This window comes from Xiphophorus hellerii, chromosome 5 (assembly GCF_003331165.1).
Source record: "Xiphophorus hellerii strain 12219 chromosome 5, Xiphophorus_hellerii-4.1, whole genome shotgun sequence".
NCBI classification, from domain to species: domain Eukaryota; kingdom Metazoa; phylum Chordata; class Actinopteri; order Cyprinodontiformes; family Poeciliidae; genus Xiphophorus; species Xiphophorus hellerii.
In genome coordinates, this window is record NC_045676.1 from 15,820,355 (window position 1) to 15,841,331 (window position 20,977).

The 20,977-nt window shown below is 37.5% G+C and overlaps 1 protein-coding gene across 2 annotated transcripts; it reads left to right on the forward strand.

The window, feature by feature from the left end:
- The first annotated feature begins 72 nt into the window (after positions 1–72).
- On the forward strand, positions 73–20,335 carry LOC116720198 (leucine-rich repeat LGI family member 2-like). Of its 2 annotated transcripts, XM_032563329.1 has the most exons (9): positions 73–199; positions 13,604–13,724; positions 13,879–13,950; positions 14,101–14,172; positions 15,527–15,598; positions 15,689–15,760; positions 16,363–16,532; positions 17,801–17,965; positions 18,365–20,335. In XM_032563329.1, exons 3-9 carry the CDS (start codon positions 13,919–13,921, stop codon positions 19,198–19,200), a joined length of 1,419 nt encoding a protein of 472 aa, XP_032419220.1. In that variant the 5' UTR covers positions 73–199; positions 13,604–13,724; positions 13,879–13,918; the 3' UTR covers positions 19,201–20,335. The 2 variants fall into 2 exon arrangements, with proteins under 2 accessions (XP_032419220.1, XP_032419219.1); XM_032563328.1 differs by lacking the exon at positions 73–199 and having other exon boundaries at positions 13,326–13,724.
- The last annotated feature ends 642 nt before the right edge of the window (positions 20,336–20,977 follow it).

Here is a 20,977-nt window from a genome sequence, read left to right on the forward strand (position 1 = left end):
GGGGGGTGTGTGTGTGTGTGTGTGTGTGGGTGTGTAGGCGTGAGTGGCTGAGAGACAGGATGGAGGGGTGTGTGTTGGGGGGAGTCCCACAGAAATTCCCACGACTCTGTCAGACGTCTTTTTTTGTAACTCTAAAACAAACCTCCAAAGTTTTCAGCACCTCTCCTAGAAGAACAGCTCCTCCTCAGAGGGAATGAAAGTAAGAGTTTTCATCTTAGCTGCGACATTATGAGAAGTAGATTACTCTGAGTCTTTATTAGTTGTTAGACATTCTCTGCTTTATCCTTTTTTAGTTTTTATTTGTTTGGTTTTTGCTTTGTTATTTTGGCATGAGAGGGAAAAAATCGCCCGTTTCTTACTGCAGCTTTTGTAAAAGTCTTGGCTGTTTTCAAATAAAACCAGTAACGCTTTCTGTTTAAAGGAGGCAAATTTTCTTAAAACGTTTCCAGCAACAGGACGTTTTCTGCACATCTGGTCGGTTCCAGCTGGTGGCCACATTTTCTTTCACCCCACAGACCGTAGCAGCATCTCTACTGCATGGTGCCATGACCTCAGATCGGCCAGTCTGATGCATTCTTAGATAGATACAAGCAGCCTGTCCCAATCTTATAAAGCAAAGAAAGAAAGGAAGAAAGAGGACAACATGCCAACGAGAAAGGAAAAAGACAGGGCTGAAAATTTAGAGAGAAAATTAAGAAAAAAATGCAGGATGAATTTTTCTTCATAACACTGTATGCTGTTATTGCTTCAGACTTTTATTAAACTCGAATAAAGACGGTTAATAAATATCACACATAAGCTTGATATAAGATGAGCAAAAAATGGTGACGTTTATTCCCAAAATAATATGTAATTTGATATAAAGTGAAAAGAAAAAAAATGAAGCACTCAGCTGCTTTGATTTATCTCTATCCACAGCAGCACATATTGGTATTTATAACATAAGACACAGCAACGCCCAGCCGATCAACGTTCACTTGCCGAAACAGCTGCTTACAAAGAATTCTCCTTCAGATTATCTTGGACGGACAGACAGACAGACAGACAGACAGACAGACTCATTCTTATGCAGATGTTATTGTCCCAAACATTTTTAGTAGTGAAGCTCTCTCCCTCCTTAACATGACTGAATTGGGATGCCCTGCATATCAGGGATCCAGTTGTCAGACGTCTGTCTACACTGTAAAAAAAGTCAGTAAATTTACGGTAAAAAACTGTAAAAAACCAACAGTTTTTGACCGTCGTATCCAAAAACATTGCATTACCGTAGAAATTACATGGAACTACCGTAAGTCGAAACTGCAAAGAAAGTCAGTAAATTTACGGTAAAAAATTGTAAAATGCCAGCAGTTACTGACCAGAATATTCACAGCATTATACTGCCGTAGAAAATACATGGCATTATCATAACTGAATAAACATATATCCTAAATAATTGTGACAGTCACGAATGTAGAAAATACAGAAATATAGTGTAAAAATATAAGTAATTGTAAAGTTCTTAAAAAATTGTAATATTGCCAGCAGTTAATTACCCTAAACTTAACAGTAGCAATCAGCCAAAATTACAAATTTTGCTGATGTTTAGATCTACAATGTAAAAGCGTAAACAAGACTGCAAAATAATTTTTTACAAAGAACAGAATGCTGGTGTGATATTTTGGTTTCTTTTTTAATAATGCCTTTAATACACCAAACTGAAATCTCAGCAGTAGACCAGGCATCGATCTGGCGATCCACCGATTGCAAAGCAAACTCCTACAGCCAACGCCACCATCATTTATGAGAGCATTTGATCATTAACATTAAGAGAACTGTATGTTAGCCCCTCTTGCTTGAATGAAGCTGAAGTTGGTTTCCAATTGCTGCTTCCAATTTGGGAAATGGCTAAAGGGCAATTCCACCTAATTTTTCACTGCAATCAGCATCTTTAATTTACTCTAGCTAAAAAACTACAACACCTAGACTCTTCAAATCTGGACTAGATTATTCTCAACTCATATCAGAATATTTAGAACCAAGTGTGGGATTTGTAAAACCTTTATCTGATTTGTGAAACTTCAATAAAGAACAATTCTAGTGTTATCCAAAATCATACAAGTTGTAAAGTCACCCATCATTGAAGTTTCACAAATCCCACACTTGGTTTTAAATATTGTGCTATTAGTAGAGAATAGTCTAGAGCAGGGGTCCCCAAACTTTTTCCTGCGAGGGCCACATAGCTGTTCCTTTCTCTGCTCGGGGGCCGGTCTTAGTTTTTGGAGAAAGATACCTTAGAAACTTATTGTCGGCGGGGGGGGGGGGGGGGGGGCTGTTCTGTCTTTGAAACTGTCGACGGGGGGGGGGGGGGGGGGGGGGGGGGGGTTGCTGACTACGACACATTCGCGGTCGCTTTTAGATAGATTTTTACCCAGAATGGAAATGGAAAAAACCGTGAGTGAAACGGTGACTGGGACTGACTAGTATATATTTGAGGGAAAGTTAGTTTAACATCTGCTCAAGAGCCCCCTGGTGGTTGAAGAGAAATCCACAAACCAGAAAATACAATATATGAAAAAATACACTGAATGCTCTCTGGTATGAGGAGGCGGGCCAGATCCGGCATTGCCAGACCAAATGACGCAGGCCGTAGTTTGGGGACCCCTGGTCTAGAGAGTTTTTCATTTTGTTATTGTGATAAATAGTAGGGTTTACAGTAAATGGAGACTGTTATTTGTCATGTAAACAAATAATTATCTAGTTTGCATTGCTGCTTGATCCTTCAGCATCAGCAGCAAGATTCTTTTAACTCTGTTCCTGTAGTGGTGTCCTGAACTCAACACAGTAAAGTCACTGTGCTAACTAAGGTTGCTAACTAGGGTGCTGAGAGCCCAGTAGGCCTGGTCCTTGTCAAGATGCTGCTACTGTCTTTGAAATCAAATTTCTGCTATTTTTGCACGTTCAGGAGGAGAAGGGCAACACATCACAGGTGAGTCCCTTTCACGGTTTCAACTGAAGTTAGCTAACTTTAACCAACTGACAAAGAAATGTGTAGTTTCTGAGCCATGCTGTTTATGTACATGCACTGCAGCTAGATATTTTTACTATATGGAACATTTAATCTTCACAGATGCAACACTTCCATTAATGTTTCTGTAGGAACGGCTGCATAGATTATATTTCTGGTCTACTTCAGACTACATGTGCTTAAAGTTATTGTTAATGGCAGAAGCAACTTTTTCCAAGTTTGGTTCAATAATTAATTTGAATTACTTTGAGTGTGAAATGTTCATGCATGCAAGTTAAATCTCTGAAGAACATGTTAGCTTTTGTTTCAATATTTTGGTAATACTTAGAAGTATAAAGCTTGGCATCAGAGATATTATTTAATATTTTCCTTTGACCTCTTGACTCTCACACCCAAAATACTTGCACTAAAGTCACTGGGTCCATGACAGTTGAAGGATTTGAAGATAAGAGAATTTAAATATTAATATTTTACAGCTTTTCTCAGTTTGGGTGCATCTCTCAGAACAGAATTGAAATTCTTAAAACTACCTGTTCAATCTTCAAATTACTGTGTCACTTCTGCACATCAAAACAATTAGTTTTGCAAGTTTTGCTTTTGTACATCATGTAGCTGGTTATGTACACTTCTATGCTTTTATAATTGTAATTTGCTTTTATCGTCTTGATCAAAATATGTTAACCCTCCTGTTGTCCTCGGGTCAAAATGACCCGCCACTGTGTTAAACCCCCCCCCCCCCCCAAAAAATCCCCTAAATGTAATTTTTTTAACTTGAGATTTTAAGACTTTTCCTAGATTGGCCCAGACAATAGAAAAAGTTCAGTGTTGCTTTTATTCTCATTTCCATGTAAGCTGTACAAAAAAAGGTACAAAGATGGTCTTCAGGTCAAAATGACCCGTGAGGCAAATGGAGTTGAAATCAAGGTCACAGAGTTATTTACAAACCATAAAATGTTACAAAGTTTTAGTTGTGTCTCAGATCAATCAGTAGCAGAAGTGAGCAGAGAGTGGAAGGCCAATTTTCCGAGCCACAATGCCAGTCAAACTCTTTCACACCTACTCAAGACTGATGCGATTTGATGACCGTGAATCAAGACCAGCAAGACGTATGACAGACAAACTTGCAGCCATAAGAGAGGTATGGGACAAGTGGGTGGAGCGGTTGCCCTACCTCTACAATCCAGAGCCTGATGTAACAGTGGATGAGCAACTGGTTCCATTTAGAGGTAATCTGTTTTCATATTTGTAATAAAAGTGATTTTCACTATTGATTTCTTTGACTGTTTTCTGTGACACTGATACTAATCACTGATGCTAATGTCTTTTGTCCAAAGGTTGTTGTCCTTTCCGGCAGTATATGCCCAGCAAGCCAGCAAAATATGGGATCAAGTCATGGGTGGCTTCTGAATCAAGCTATGCTTGGAAAATGCAAGTCTATACTGGGAAGTCAACCAGTGGATGCCCAGAGAAGAACCAGGGGTTGCGAGTTGTGCTTGATGTGACAGAGGGACTGAGGGGTCACAATGTGACATGTGACAATTTCTTCAACTCTTATGAACTCGGACAGCAGCTCCTGAAGAGGAAGATCACCATGGTTGGTACAGTTCAAAAGAACAAGCCTGAGCTCCCACCTGCACTGCTTGGGTCAAAGGAGAGAGAGGTCTTCTCCTCAAAGTTTGCCTTCACACCCACCACCACTCTAGTTTCCTACCTCCCAAAGAAAAACAAGAATGTAGTTCTTCTGAGCACACTGCACAAAGACGGCGACATTAGTGACCGTGAGGACAGGAAGCCAATCATCATCCTGGAATAAAACCGAAACAAAGGAGGTGTGGACAACCTAGATAAGGTGATTGGAGCATATAGCTGCAGAAGAATGACTGCCCGCTGGCCCCTGGTCATCTTCCACAACATCATTGATGTGTCCTCCTACAATGCCTTTGTGATTTGGATAGAGATCAACCCAACCTGGATGTCTCATAAGCACAACAAGAAGAGGGTGTTCCTGGAGCAGCTAGGAAAGGCACTTGTAACTCCACTCATTGAAAGAAGGAAGCATGTCCCCCCACACAGAAGCCTCAGCAGCAGTTGTGAAAGCTATTCAGAGTGCAGCAGCTCCTGATCAACCTGAGGATCCATCTACCACAGCCACTTCCTCAGCTAAGCCAAGTAAGAGGAAGAGATGTCAGTTCTGCCCTCAGACTGTAAAACACATACTGTGTGCTGCAGGTGTAAGAAATATATCTGCAAAGGCTGTGCACTTGCATACTGCCCTACATGTGCCAATTAGTTGAATGGGTTATGTTATTTTTCATATTTTTGTATTGTACATCCTCTTGTTCACTGGAGAAAAGTAAAAGAAAATTAGTCACTGTGATGAATAAAAATGCATTCGAAACTCATTTTGCACATTTTTTTTCTTAAGCTATAGAAATTCAAGTGGAGAGGGAAAAGTCAAGTATTCACACATTTTGTGGTGAGTGACAATATACAAGATAGAATTTGGTGTTTAAAATTCAATTAAGCTGCTTATATTGGGGGTTTATTGAAGACGGGTCATTTTGACCCGGAGGATAAAGGGTGTATACAGAAAATGAGGACAACAGGACAACAACGTGTCTGTGTTGAATTCTCAACTTCCAAAATAGCATCAGTTCATTGTGTAAGTCTTAACATGCATAAGTCTTAAAGTTGTCATAATGTGAATCATATATTAATTAATTTATATTCTATTATTTTCTAAATCTGTCCTGAATTGGTAAATTGCTCCCAAGTGAGTCCTGAGTTTCTCTAACAGGTCAGTGTATGAACCATTAGCTCAACCAACGATCAACCAGTTTTCTGAAACAGATTGGAGGTGCATCTTGTGAACCATCAGTTGGCAACATTATGCTCTATATAGTCAGAACACAACACAATGTTACATGTCTGAGAACTGATGAACAAGTATCTGGGCAGAGTGAACAGCCAGAGAGAAGAAGAGGAGTGAGGCTGAGGAGGAAATAGTTGGGAGGAAAGCAGAAGAAGAGTCAGAAGAGGCTGAGGACATCTGCCAGTTTCCATCAGTCCAACATCAGGACATGGCTGAGACCCACAACATGATGCTGATGGAGGTCCTCCCACCCTACTGTTCATTCCTTAACCCCACTGAGGAAAAAAGATTCCTCAGTGGAGTTAAGGAACAAAGTGACTATGGAAATTAAAATGTAATGTAATTTCTACAGCACTGTACAGTTTTCCTTGAGGAGATTGTCCTGTGGCTCCTTTTCTACTTTTTTTGTTCTCTGCATTTCTGTCTTTTTCTTTCTGAATCACCATGGCATGGTCCATGAATAAATTATAGCAAAAGCGTAAATCAGTGTTTCTCAATCCTGGTCTTCAGCGTCACCCTGTCCTGCAGGTTTAGGTATTTCCCTTCTGCCACACACCTGAATTGTATCTCTGGATGATTAACAAGCTTCTGCAGTACTTGATTGTCATCCAATCATTTGAATCAGCTGTTCTGGAGTAGAGGCACATCTAAAACATGCAGAGCAGGGGGGCGTTGAGGACCAGGGTTGAGAAACACTGGCGTAAATGATCCTTTTGTAGTCTCTTCTCATGACTAATCGATTTGACTGTCTTATCTGTACATAGAGAGACTATAACTTATTATTTTGAGTCACTGATATGTTAACAGACAGGATTTTAAGAGCTGAACTAAGGATTTTGAAAGCAAACAAATGCTATTTTTCCTGTTTCTACAAATTGTTTTGAGAAATGCGCTTACTGTTTTGTAAATGCCAACAATGACTCGAGAAATGCACCAAAAGTGACTGAGAAAAACTAACCTAGCATAAATTGTCTCAGCTGTATCAATTTGTTTGCCTGTATGAAAAGTGTTCACATTTACAGCTTTGTTTCTGCTAGCTTGCAGGAAATGTAACTTACATAAATGGTTGAAGACAACCTATTGGCCTTCATGAGACTCAGATAAATGGTGAGTATCTATTTCATAAATTGCCTAAAACAGTTATATTTGTTTTTAGTTTGTGTATTTTGTCTGGTTGCAGACCAGAGGATCACACCTGTTGACAACAAACAAAGGTTTAACTACTGAATTTTCAGTCAGAAATGATCACACCACCTGGTTGAAGTACCTGTGTCCATATGCAAGTCAACAAAGGTGAAACAAACATTTAAGCGAATAAGATGTTCATGTAGTGCATCTTTCTAACTTTTTCTTTTTGTTTTCCAGCAGAGAGGAAACACCCGATTGACAACATGCGAGTCTCAATTTCAACCTGTGACTGGGAAGACTACAACCATCCTGAGCAACGTCTGATCTCAGCGACTTGTGACTCTCAACCCAGAACAAGAATCCTTTTATCACCATTTTGTCTTCTACAATATGTTATCTCTTATGTGGACACATACTGTTTGTTTTGTTTTTGTTTTCCAGATCTCAGTAATACCGTGAGGAAACTGGACATAAAATAGAATCAGTTCTTTTTTTAACTTGACTTTTTAAATAGAAATTGTTTCTTTAAGTGGATTACTCGTAATCTGTATTTTTGTTTAATTAGAAATTATTTTCTTTATAACTTTCTGTATAGAAATGCTTGACAAGTTACACTTCCTTGGTTGTTGTACTATAATTTGTATGGTAAAATTCTGGTAGGAACAGAGACCAGTAATTTACCATAAGTTTTTTTTGGGGGGGAGGGTTTACAATAAAATGTCAATATATCATACAGTCTGGATGTGTTTTTCACTCATGTAGATATTATGCCTCAGTCAGCATGACCGTATTTACTACGGCAAAACCACATTTTATTTTTTTTAAAATATTTTAGGAAGTACGGTATTTTACCGTATTTTAAAAATACGGTAGAATCCTGCATTTACAACATACGGTAAAAAACTGGCAGCTGTGGTTGCCAGAATTTTACCGTATATTAAAAATACGGTAAAATCCTGCATTTACAACATACGGTGAAAAACTGGCAGCTGTGGTTGCCAGAATTTTACCGTATTTCAAAAATACGGTGAAATCCTGCATTTAGCAAATACGGTAAAAAACTGGCAGCTGTGGTTGCCAGAATTTTACCGTATTTTAGAAATACGGTAAAAAACTGGCAGCTGTGGTTGCCAGAATTTTACCGTATTTCAAAAATACGGTGAAATCCTGCATTTAGCAAATACGGTAAAAAACTGGCAGCTGTGGTTGCCAGAATTTTACCGTATTTTAGAAATACGGTAAAAAACTGGCAGCTTTGGTTGCCAGAATTTTACCGTATTTTAGAAATACGGTAAAAAAATGGCAGTTTTGGTTGCCAGACTTTTACCGTATAAAGACGGTAAACTTCTGGCAACTCAGCTGCCAGTTTTTTACCGTAAAATGAGGCCGTTTTTTTTTACAGTGTAGGTTTTGAAGACACAAGTGTTGTTCCTGGACAGGGCCCCAGATTTGTGGTATGCAGTGGGGAGGGAGTAGGCCAACAGTTGCTGCATGTGGAGGGCACACCGACAGCAGTATCAAGGACAGAGGCCACCGGTATAAAGCTTCTGACACCCTCAAATCCCACATTTAGTCTCATTGTCGGTAACATGAAGAAGGTGTTATGGTGCAGCTATGGAGGCAGCAGTAGAAACCTTAAAAAGGAAACCCCCCCCACTGCTTTTGAGCAACGCCACAAGCACACTGTTTGAAGTTTGCAGAACTTAGCCCGAGTATTTCATTTACATGGCCGTTCGAGCCTCTGCAGCCTGTCGTGTTATAAAATGTAACCCGTCACATTCACTCAACAGCTGTAGTTATTTACAGATTAATATTTTACATAAAAGCAAATCTAAGACATCTGATCAGCTAATAAAACTGTCCTTAACCTTTTTAACATGTGACCCCTCATAAAATGCTGCTGTGTCAGGTTTAATATAAAAAGACTGTGGGAGTGTCTGTGACTTCTAATTATAAAATTATTTTGTAATCTCTGAGTGCACGCTAAATTAACCCTTACATGTTTTTTTATATCCTTATAGAAGCAGAATTACTGGGGGATTTGTGGTCTTAACTGTAATGTTTTCGTGAGGTTTTCCTTATGTTAGAGGCATCACAACATGTAAACAGGTTGAAGTGGCTTACACAAAGCTGACAAACTTAGGCTGCTATTTAAAATGGGGGCACAGCTCATGCAAGCAAGTTGAGATCAGATTCTTACTGTGGCCACATTAAAACAGCAGGTGCTAAATCATGACTGCCATTAATCAAAATAAGGAACTGAGTGTATGAGGAGTGCCCTGCTCAGCCCTCAGCCCCCACTGGCTCTCACAAATATTCATACAGAAGTAGGAACATCGACATTCAGCCTATAGGAGACAGTTTAACGAGCAAAAGCTGCAGAATTGGCAGTAGGAATCAGGAAGTGTTGCTCAGATGACATGTTTCCTTTGCAAAATAGCTGAAGCCCAGTCAGATTGGATGGATTCTTGTCTGTGAACAGAAATTTTGAAGTCGAAATTTTGAAGCCTCTATTTAACTCAGCACATCTCATCAGATGATGAGCTTCTCTGTCCCTGCTGAAAATAAGCAGTCCCCAGCACGATGCTGCCGATTCTTTTTTCTGGGCTTTTACCTTGTTCATGGTTTAGGACAGGGCGCTAAAGGTGTACTTTGTTAGGTGTTGCTGACTACACACAGATCACCTGCCTCTACATGCTTTCCACCAACATAAATTAATTGCAAAAATGTAAACAGAATTTCCTTTCTTCTTGCCATTGTATCACAAAAGCCAGATCAGTCCATGATTTGGAGTTGGTACCAAATCATGGACTGATCAGTGCTCTGTGAGAAGTTTTAAACTTTGGATATTGTTTTATAAGACTTTACAAGACTTTGTATCAAGAATAACTTTTTTTTTAAAACTATTTTGACAGATTTCTGTACATAATAGGCTTATTATTTATTTTATTTATTTTTTATTTTTAAAATACAGAAATAATATCACCAGTATTATATACATATAAGTAAAATTCTTAGTCAAATGTGTTGAACTGTAATAGTTTAAATTATTATTTTAAAGCTGAAGTAGCTTTAAAATAAAGAGTCTGTATTAGAAATACGTAATTAAAACACTTTCTTAAATCAGCAGGGTCCAAAGTCCCTGCTGATTAAGTCCAAAGAAGTGAAGTAAAAATTGGCAGAATATTTTTGTCTAAAAGATACTGAAGGAAAATCAGAAGACTGTCATTATGTTATGGTGTTAAGAAACTAACAGAAATGTGAGAGTTGTTCTTTTTATAAAATGATTCAATAGTTCTCAACACAAACTGTAGCATCGAACACAGCATGCTAGCATGACATGTAAAAGTCTCTTGTAGCGCGCATCAGCATCAGTGACTTTCTGGCCCTGGTCGCTGAGCTGTCTGTACCTCCTAATTGGGAAATAGAGAAGACAGAGTGTGCTAACACCTGCTGCTAAGTAGTCCAGGTTACGCACATGCACATAATCCTTCAAGGTTTTATGGAGCGAAGGGTGAAAGGCTAATTCTAGAACAAAAACAACTTCCTAGATTGTCACCATCCAGTGATGAGAGTTTACTTATCGAAGGTGGTTGTGCAGCTCATCTAGTTCTAAGCTCTTTAGGAGACATCAGGTTCATCAGTATGGACATGGGCGGTTCTAGACAGGGGCAAACAGTGGGCCAGTCCCCCTGAAGAGCTGGTCATGGCCACCTTTGTAATGCCCTGTACTTATTGATCGATTGACATTCACAGAAGGATGTTTGAACTCTGTTAGTAGATTAACCTCCACATTTATTGGGACTTATGGTAAAGATGAGGAAAAGGCAAGCATTTTTACACAGCAGTATTATCTCACTCTGCAAAATTTGCTGCAGTTTTATAACAGCATTGAGCATTATAGGATATGTTTCCTCCTTACTGTGCAGGGTGCCAAGATAAACTCTAGTCCTCCTCTGCCCTCATTTAAGACAGCTCCAGTTATTTTAATCTTCTCCAGAATTTTTCTGACAATAGATATGAGGAGAGGAGCTTTTTTTCCTTGATGCCATTTTCTCTCTTATGAAGATCTTGATGTGAATTCCTATGTATGTGGATGATACTGTAACATGTAATTAACATCTCCCAGGGATAAAATATAACATTTTAAGACTGTTGAAAAGCAAAACCTTTATCTATAAAGTGTAAATTATGAAAGACAAAACACTTCAACGATAATCTGAACTATTGCAGATTAGAGATCACAACGGACAAAATGCCACTGGAATTTTCCAAGAAGAAGAACACGCAGATTTGCAGATTCGCAGATTCGCAGATTCTTGCCATTTCATGAGAAATTCCCTAGAAAATAGACTTGCCTCAAACATACATATGATCATTTAAACACACCTTTACTGACAGTTCTTGAGAAACATGCAAGTGAAGCAGCTTTTGCTGAGCATCATCTGGTTTCAGCTCGCATGTTGCCTGTAAGTGTCTAGGGATCCTAAAACAGCAATGCAAGAGGCAGAGTTGTCATGAATCATGCCAGCTACTGCAGATATGTTTGGTTGCTCCCAGTTATTTGGTTTCACTCATATTCACAGGCTGATGGAGCTCCTGCAAAGGTTAGCACCTTGTTATGGCTTAATGGGACATTGGATATCTTTATTGTTCTGTGAATTATTCATTTTAAGAACAATGCACAGATGGTGAACATTTTGCAGAATTTTTTGGGTGCAATACACATCCGATATTTTGGATGCATTTTATGTATTCTGTACTTCATTTTGTGTGACAAGTCAGTAAAGCAAAAACAATAAGAAACAAAGACAGAAAGGTGTCTTTGTTTAAATTTTGCTTCTAACTTAAATGATTTTTGATAAAATATTATTGAATTGTATGCAGTGGTACTTAATACTAAGTCATACATTTTAACAATCCTGGTAAAAGAACTCAAAATACTGAGTCATGGAGAATAGGTGACTTCAAGATGACACTCTTCCCTAACTTAACCTTCCCTAACCTAACTCCAGTAACTTCTCTAGCTTTGGAAATGTCTTTAACACCCTTACCATCTGCATTGCTATGTGTGGTGAAAAATAAAGTCATTCAAACTTGCTTGTCTCTGTTCCAGTCGGTTTAAACATTCTCATTTTTGCTCTGTCCATACATATAGGTGTGTATAGAGAAGCTACTTGTCATATCATGGCATAAAAATATCAGCGCACCTCTGCTTACTTGAATAGGAATAGGTTTTCTTATCTTTCCTATTTTGAAGAGTGTTTATGATAGATGACTACGTGTCATCTCATACTCATAATCTAGGGAACATTTCATTATGGATTACTAACTAAAATTAATCAATAAAGTACAAAAATCACAAGTCTGCATTTAACAAAAAAATTAAATATCTACAATACAATAAATACTATATTTGCAAAAGATAAAACCACAACGACAGTGATTGGTTTTTTGTTGTTGTTGTTGTATTTGTTTTTTCTAAGACAAGTTGCTTCTTCTCATTTCTCTATTAAAAGCTTCCCTCTAGTGGTGTTCTCATGTACCTGCACTCATAGCTCCACTGCAGCACTTGACTTTTTCTGTCTTTTGAAACAATGCAAGGACCAAAACTGAGATAATTAAAAATAAAATTCCTTTTATTTGTACGGTATTGTTGTATAACATCATACGATGTTTCTCTACTTAAAATGGATAAGTATAGTTTTAGTTTCAGTTTTAATGTTAAACTACATTCAGAATGGAGAGATTTTCATGATTTGATCTAAAACTCTATGGGTTCCTCTTTGCAGCTCACATTTACATGCAAGATGATTTTTAAAAATCATCTTTTCAAACTTTACAAAATGACACGTCAAAAGTTTGTTTGGATTGAAATTTTATCTTCACTGCCAGCTCAGAAATTTGTGGAGTAAAAGTAAAATTCTAGAAACCAGAAAGAAAAATTATAAACATGATACTACTGATGCATGGTTAAAATAAAATCTGACTCATAAATACTAAATAAGATACAGGTCTTAAATAAATACATGAATCAAATTAGGTTTAACTACTGGAATACTCAAATATATAATATATTATAATACATGGTACTGAAACCCTACAAATATTCTGAACTTTTTTTTTTTTTTTTTAGAAATACGCTCTTGCAGCTTAAATTATATATATATATATATATATATATATATATATATATATATATATATATATATATATATATATATATATATATATATATATATATATATATATATATATATATATATATATATATATATATATATATATATATAAATTTTTTTTTTTTTTTTTTTTTTATAAATTATCTTATAAGCAGTTTCCCCTGAAAGCAAATATAATTACTCATGCATTGATTGTTATTTTTTGCCAAAGCTCAGCAGCCTTCCTGTTCGCAGCTGCGGCCGTAACAGTCTGTGTCAGGGCTTTTCTCTGCGCTGCTGCTGCATACTGATGTCGCGCATCAGCGGCTAAACCTGATCACCGTCTCTTCAGTCTTTTATTCCCAGCTTGAAGGAGCAAAATGGCACATGCTGCGCGTTGGTCAGCGGTTGTTTTTGTGTTGTTGTGTTTTTTAGGAGCAGCGGAATCCAGAAGGAACGTTAAATGTCCTTCAGGATGCACCTGCTCCAAGGAGACTCTCATTTGCGTCGGGGCTTCCCAGATCCCCCGGACCATCCCGACGGAGATCAACTCACTGTAAGTAAACAACCGGGGAAAATAGTTTCAGTCAAAACGAAATAGCCCGTGAAGGTAATAAGATCAATTGTGCTTAATGTGGGGAATAAATATGTCTTGGCTCTGGTTTAGTTTGTGTTTGGTGTTAAGATGTCCTCTCTGTGCTTCTTCATAGAAGCGTAGTTAATGGATCCGTTGCGGAAATCACAGAGGGGATGTTTGCTCTCATGCCTTCTCTTCAGTTGCTGTAAGTGCCATGAAACGCAGAGGATTAGTGATTATGTTTAACTTAGTAGCTTTCCTGTGTTTAGTTGTCCTACTAATGACTGAGGTATGCACAAAGAATATAAACTTTCAAAGACAAGAGGTTTCTGCTTTATTTGTGCATCTTTTGCAGGCTTCTCAACTCTAATTCTTTGACCGCAATCAAAGACGATGCCTTCTCTGGTCTGTCTCATCTAGAGTATTTGTGAGTATTTCAGACATTTATTTCACTGTATGTTTTCATAATTTTGCATCTTTCACTTAGTTTATCAGTAACATTGGAATTCAATATTTCTCTAAATCTGACACAATAAAACACATGTCAATTTATTTTCTTAGCAGTTAACAAATTAGACTAAAGAAATTAGTTTAAAATGGCTAAAACAAATGGTATATGGTTTTTAAACATAATATTGTGTGCATTACTAATTATTCCTGTTTACTCCCTTTCCCTATGAATAAAATCAAGTGCCTTTAAAAGTCACCTAAGTAATAAGCAGTCAAGCCATGTGTGGTAATCTCAGAATGAATATGGTTGTTTTCTTCAGCGATTTGTTAGAGAACATTAGCAAAGAACATAAGCGTTGGGTTACAAAACAATACCCCAAGCTTTAATTATGTCATTTGAAAATTGAAAGAGTATGTTTTGCTTTGTACAGAAAGTCTGGGCTCTCCACTGTTGAGAATACTTCCTGGAGGTGTGGACTCTGTTAAGGTTTTAAATGTTATCTGATTGCTAACGTTTGTCCGTGACATACAGTACAGACCAAAAGTTTGGACACACAGTTGTGTCCAAACTTTTGGTCTGTACTGTATAATGCGCCAGTTTGAGGCTATGAATCTTTTTTTTTTATTATTTTTTTTATACCCCTCCAGGGGGTCTTTTGTGGGCTCTAGTGTCCCTTATGTGATAGTAGGCTGACAGAAAACAGGGAAGGAGAGGGGGGAAGACATGCGGCAAATGTCATCGGGTCGGGGAGTCGAACCCGCGACGGCCGCGCCGAGGACTCAAGGCCTCCAAATACGGGTCGCGCTAACCCCTACGCCACCATGGCACGCCCCGAGGCTATGAATCTTACCGGAAATTGCCGGCTCTATATACAAACATCCTTTACTGCAAAGAGAGAAATGCCAATCCAAAGAAATCGGCTGTTAATGTTAATTCACAAATCTTTAGAGATCGCTGAAATCTGTAGAAATATTCAAAAGCTATTTTTCAAACAAGCAACATTTTATTTCTAGACAAGCAAAGGTGGTAGAGACATACCCCTAAAGACTCACACCTGTTGTTGCAGTGAAATGGTGTTATACCAAGTATTGATTTACAGGGGCTGAATAATAAGGAATGTCAGAATTTTAATAAAGTATTTGTATTTTTTTCACTTCTCAGCTATGCACTATTTTGTGTTGGTTGAACATAAAAATTCAAGTAAAATGCATAGAAGATTGTTGTATGACAAAAATAGCTAAAGGGGTATGCACTATGTGCTTTAATTATTAAATCATATCCCATGAATTACCATTTATGTCTCACCTGGTCTTTTGTGACTAAATCACAGATTCATTGAACGAAACAAGATCGACACAATCACCAAAAATGCCTTCAGAGGTCTGCGAACCCTGACCCATCTGTAAGTCCTACGCACCTGTCTCTGAAAATCACAGAAAATACTGAACAGGCACAAAAAGGCATTTATTGTCCATCTGTGTGTTTGGTGCAGCTCCCTGGCAAATAACAAGATACGGTTTCTGCCAAGAGATCTGTTCTTCGACTTGGATTCGTTGCTAGAGCTGTGAGTAAGCAGTTGTGGTATCAGCAGTGTGTGTATATATAGCTGAGAGAGTCAGAGACAGAAAGCAGTCATCTACTTTTTCCATAATGTGTTTCAAAGTGAAGCTGATCGTGCTGTTCTGCTTTAAGTCCCTCAAGACTGAAGTAGCACGAAGTCTTGAGTCATCCCTTATTTTTTAATATCCAAGAAGCATGATTTTATTTTTTTGCAAACTTATGTAGTCGTGTTTTTTGGATGGGATTTCTGAGGATCTTTGAAAGTCTTTCCTTTCATTTATTTGAATTATTCTAAAATAGTGATTCCATAGAAACTGAATGATGAGTAATATATCTGTCAAGTCCACTGTTCAGTCTTGGCTAATGTTTTTTTTTTCTGTCCTATGGCACAATAACATTGTGATACTAATTATCTGATGGTAATTTATTTTTTTGTTGTTTTGCTATTGGACCTGTAATATTGCCAAAATGTCTGAGTCATTGCGGTGCAAAGATTGTAGAACACACATGTACACATCTATTACTCAAACATGTATTCTGTCTGTAAGGCTCTGAGCATCAGGGTCATATCTGCCATAAATCCTCACTGTTCCCTGTTTCCAACAGGGATCTGCGAGGCAACTCCTTCCAGTGCACTTGTGAGAACAAATGGCTGATGATGTGGCTGAAAAACACAAACGCCTCCGTATCAGATGTCTTTTGCGCAGGCCCCAGTGACATGAAGGGCAAGCGGCTCAATGACCTCCCTATTCCACCGGGCGAATGCATTTCTACAGGTAAAATAATGGCACTTTTCAGAGAAAGACAGCAGCAAAAGGGTAGCGGTCAGCAAAGAAATCAATAAAAAAAAAAATCAATTAAGTGGTTTAATTATTCAACAGGACATGACAGGATATGGATGAACACATAAAAGCAAGAAACTCAAGGTCAGCGCACATTTCCTTCAAACAGCCTCTGACAAAATAAGATTTAAGGCGGATACCATGATGTTGAGCTGCCCAGTGTCTGCCACAACAAAACATTTCCAAATCCTGACACTTTCACCTTCATGCTTCAAAGATAATACATGAGTCTTTTCCCTGGAATGTTTTTGTTTTATGCTCCCAGCTATGGTGTTCAAATGATTCACTGATGTGTCCTAAAAACATTATTTTCCGGAAGCCAGACTCGTACTAGCATTTTGTAGTTTTACGTTTTACAGAAAATTCTTCTGTTTATGCTGTTCAGTTTGTTTGCTTGAAATTTTATTATTCTTAAAAATCCAAAAGCGCATATGTTTAGAGTTACACTCAAACATACACATAGCCTGTGGGTGACTTCATTTTTTCAAGACTGTAAATCATAAGGAATTTTGAATATGTATGGCACATTTTGAAAACTCATATTTCTTTTCTGTACACCTTATGGGGGAAGTACATTTAGTTTTTGTCATTTTAAACATACTGTTTTACTTTGCAATGAACAAGCAACGTTTTTATAGACAATTTTAAGGCAAAGTTATTAAACATTATATGTTTTGAGGTACGATAACCAAAGATGGTGGCGCTATGAACTATTACCAGCTATTTTAAACATAGTACTTTGCCATATTGTTAAAGTTATGTGTAGGTATAGTGTTAATCCAAAAAGAGATTTTTTTAATTACAGAAGGTATACACTGAACATGGTATGCAGCAACAAAAACACAACTGATCCAGATAATTGCTAAAAGAGTTTTTATAAATAATGAATGATGCACTTGAATGTACCCCTCCCATAAAGTATGTGCGGGAAATTCTTTGCTAGAGAATATCCTGAAATAACTTATACTATGTATAGGATAAAATCTAAAGCCATAAGAACAATTAAAAGCAGGTTTCTGTCTTTTTACTATACTATTGTAAGCATTTATGCTATCAGTGTGTCAGAAGTACATCTATGGCTCTTATTGCTGAATTTGATAGCTGTAGTCCTCCAAAGATGCAGATTGCCACTACTTGACTTGCTGTTTAAACAGTTCTTTGATTCAGAAACTCTTGTTTTTGTCTCTCTTTTTTTTTGCCAGATTTTGTGCGTCATCAGTCTATTCCTATTCAGTCCATGTCGGCAGACATTTTTTCATTTAAAGAGGACATCTTTGTGGCCTTGGCTGTCCCTAACTCCAACAGCTGTGTGATCATGGAGTGGGATCATATCGAAATGAATTTCAGAAAATTTGACAACATTACAGGTATGCTATGGGCTATGGCACCAGAAAACTACAGTGGTTTGATGCCATTTTGTACGAAAATATTACCATTGTCCTGTGTAATCAAAAGCTTGACCCTTTGAGTTAAATGAGATCTCTGGGTCAGTTTCATCAAGGCTGCTCAATTCAGTTCTAAAAAGTTTGTCCACACCAAATGACAAGCGTTCCCAACAACAGAGGACCGTTCTAAAGAATGCACCATGAAGGTCATTGAGAGCTTTGTTTTTTTTTTACTATGTCACACTATATAATTGTTCATTTGCTGAAATGATATCTGGGAGTTTGCACAAACTTACATTTGCCTTAAGGTTGTGCATGGCTAAACAACATGTTACACTTGGAGTGGTATTTAAAACTGACAACCTTTTTTTCTCTTTACAGGTAAATCTGTTGTTGGATGTAAGTCCTTTCTGATAGAAAACCACGTCCTGATTATAATCACTCAGCTCTTTGGAGGCTCCCACATTTACAAGTTTGATGAGCAGCAAAACAAGTTTACCAAGTTCCAAACCATTGAGGTCTTCAACATCTCAAAGCCGAATGACATGGAGGTCTTTCAGATGGATGGGAACTGGTATTTTCTGATTGTGGACAGTTCCAAGGCTGGCATGTCTACACTCTACAAGTGGACTGACCTACCAGACCGCAACGAGACCGGTTTCTATTCCTACCAGTTCCTTCATGAATGGTTTCGTGATACAGACGCTGAGATTGTTGAGGTGGATGGGAAGTTCTATCTAGTTTTGGCAAGCCGCTCCCAGTCACCTGTCATCTACCTGTGGAACAAAAGCACCCTTAAGTTCATCCTTCACAGTGACATCCCAAATGTTGACGATGTAGTGGCAGTCAAAGCATTTCGAGTGGAGGGGGAACTGTACTTGGCCCTGGCTTGCTACATCGGTGACTCCAAAGTCATTAAGTGGGTCAATAAGCAGTTTACTGAGGTGCAGGCACTTCCCTCTAGAGGAGCAATGATCCTCCAACCTTTTACCTTTGCAGACAGACATTATTTAGCTCTCGGCAGTGATTACTCTTTCACGCAGATACACCTGTGGGACACTGAGACAAAAACATTTCATAAGTTTAAGGATATTTATGTGCAGTCACCCCGTTCGTTCACTGTTGTGACCACTGATCGCAGAAGTTTCATCTTCTCCTCCAGCCTGAAGGGAAAATCCATGGTCTTTGAACATGTGTTTGTAGACCTGAGTTTGTAAAAGACCAAGGAAGAGCCTCTTAAACTGAAATGGTGTGAACACTTACAAAAGAGTTTTACATGCTGTATAACCTTACTTATGCAATCAGATTTATGGGTTTGTTCACCATGAAAACTGTCAGGATGGTTCTGCAAATCAGACAAAACTCAAGAAATTTTGGCATAATGGACTACTAAAACTTAAAAAGCAACAGCAATCTTGGAAATTAAGTTGCATGAAGATAATGTTATGGCAAAGCAGATTCTTATTCTGTGTCGGCTTTTATAATAATCCTAGCAAACAAAATAGAGCTGAGCCAGAGAGTGTCAGTTCTGGCAAATAGCCTTTTGAAACAATGACTTGGCCAATCCATTCAGGATTATGTAGACAACATATTATTTGTGTAGCCCATGATTCGTTATGGGATCAAAATTCAGCAAATCCATCAGCCAAAATACACAAATAACAAGACATTCGAGCTGATTATAGTCCATTACTCATCAGGAAAGAGAGTTCAGATACTGTTTATGTTCAGGTAACTTCAGATTTTCCTCTAACTCCACTGATATGACAGAATGTGAGGATTGTTTTCTTGATCAATAATAAACTGAATGCAGTAGATAACTCGCACGAGCTTAAGTTTATAATCATAACAAGCTTTTGCAACCCAGTGCCTGATTGACAGCAAGAAATATATATGTTTTGTTGTTATCTATGCAAAGAATATACATAAAAATGAAACGTTGAGGGCTGCTGCAACTTCAGAAATTGTGAAGAGGAAATTTTCATTATTCCACTAATGTGTGACCAATTTCTTTGCTGAATGGAGAATTATTTCTATAATTTTCACCTGCTGCACAGATCTGACCACACAAATCATGCTATGGTGTAGGACTGACTGTCTGACAGATGAAAGCTATATAATGTTAACCCCTATAAGCAATATGTTTTTATATTATTGTCCAGATCTTTGTCTAGGTAACAAAAAAATCAATATTTTCCTTCCCACAGCAACTTTATCTGAATCTGTGGTTATGTTTATATGTTTTCCTTTTTACTAACCCTAAAGCAGTCAATAGAAACTTTAACATACCTACCACTAGGTTAGTGTAAAAATGAATTGAGGAACTGCATTAAAGATTGTTTGACCAAACTAGATGGAATAAAATGTGTTTTATTGTGTCTTCTATTTATATCCACAAATGTACTAAGTACTCAGGACAGAGAGACAGTGTATTTACAAACCAGTTTAACTCTATCACAGTTTTAGAATAATTTAGAGAAACATTGAAAATTTACATAAATATATAAAACTACATCCCTCATATAGTTTTTATCCCTAAAACAATATTAGAGATGAACTGGCTTTTAAGAAAAAAGATAAATGTACATTTTGTTGCTAAATTGTTGCTTCATTATGCCCTGATTTATGGAGTGTGGAAAGTGCCAAATGACACTTGTGAAATAATTATTTAATTGTGTCATCAATTTATTGAAACAATTCACTCTCCATAAATTCTGGATCTTTTGATCAAACTTTAAATAATATACGTTTATTCATAATTTGTTTATTAAAAATGTACAATAAAGCTTTTTGAAATACACTTTTCTTTATTTTGTCAACAAAAGAAAAAAAAATATATGACTAGAACTTTTTAAGTATTTTGCATGCATTAAAAGTCATTTTGTAATCTAGAAGGTGAAAATTACTTTATACTTTTTGTGCTTAAGTAAATTTCAAAAATTGTACATTTTTACTTTTACTTTAGTAAAACAGTTTAACCTACGGAAGCCCGTT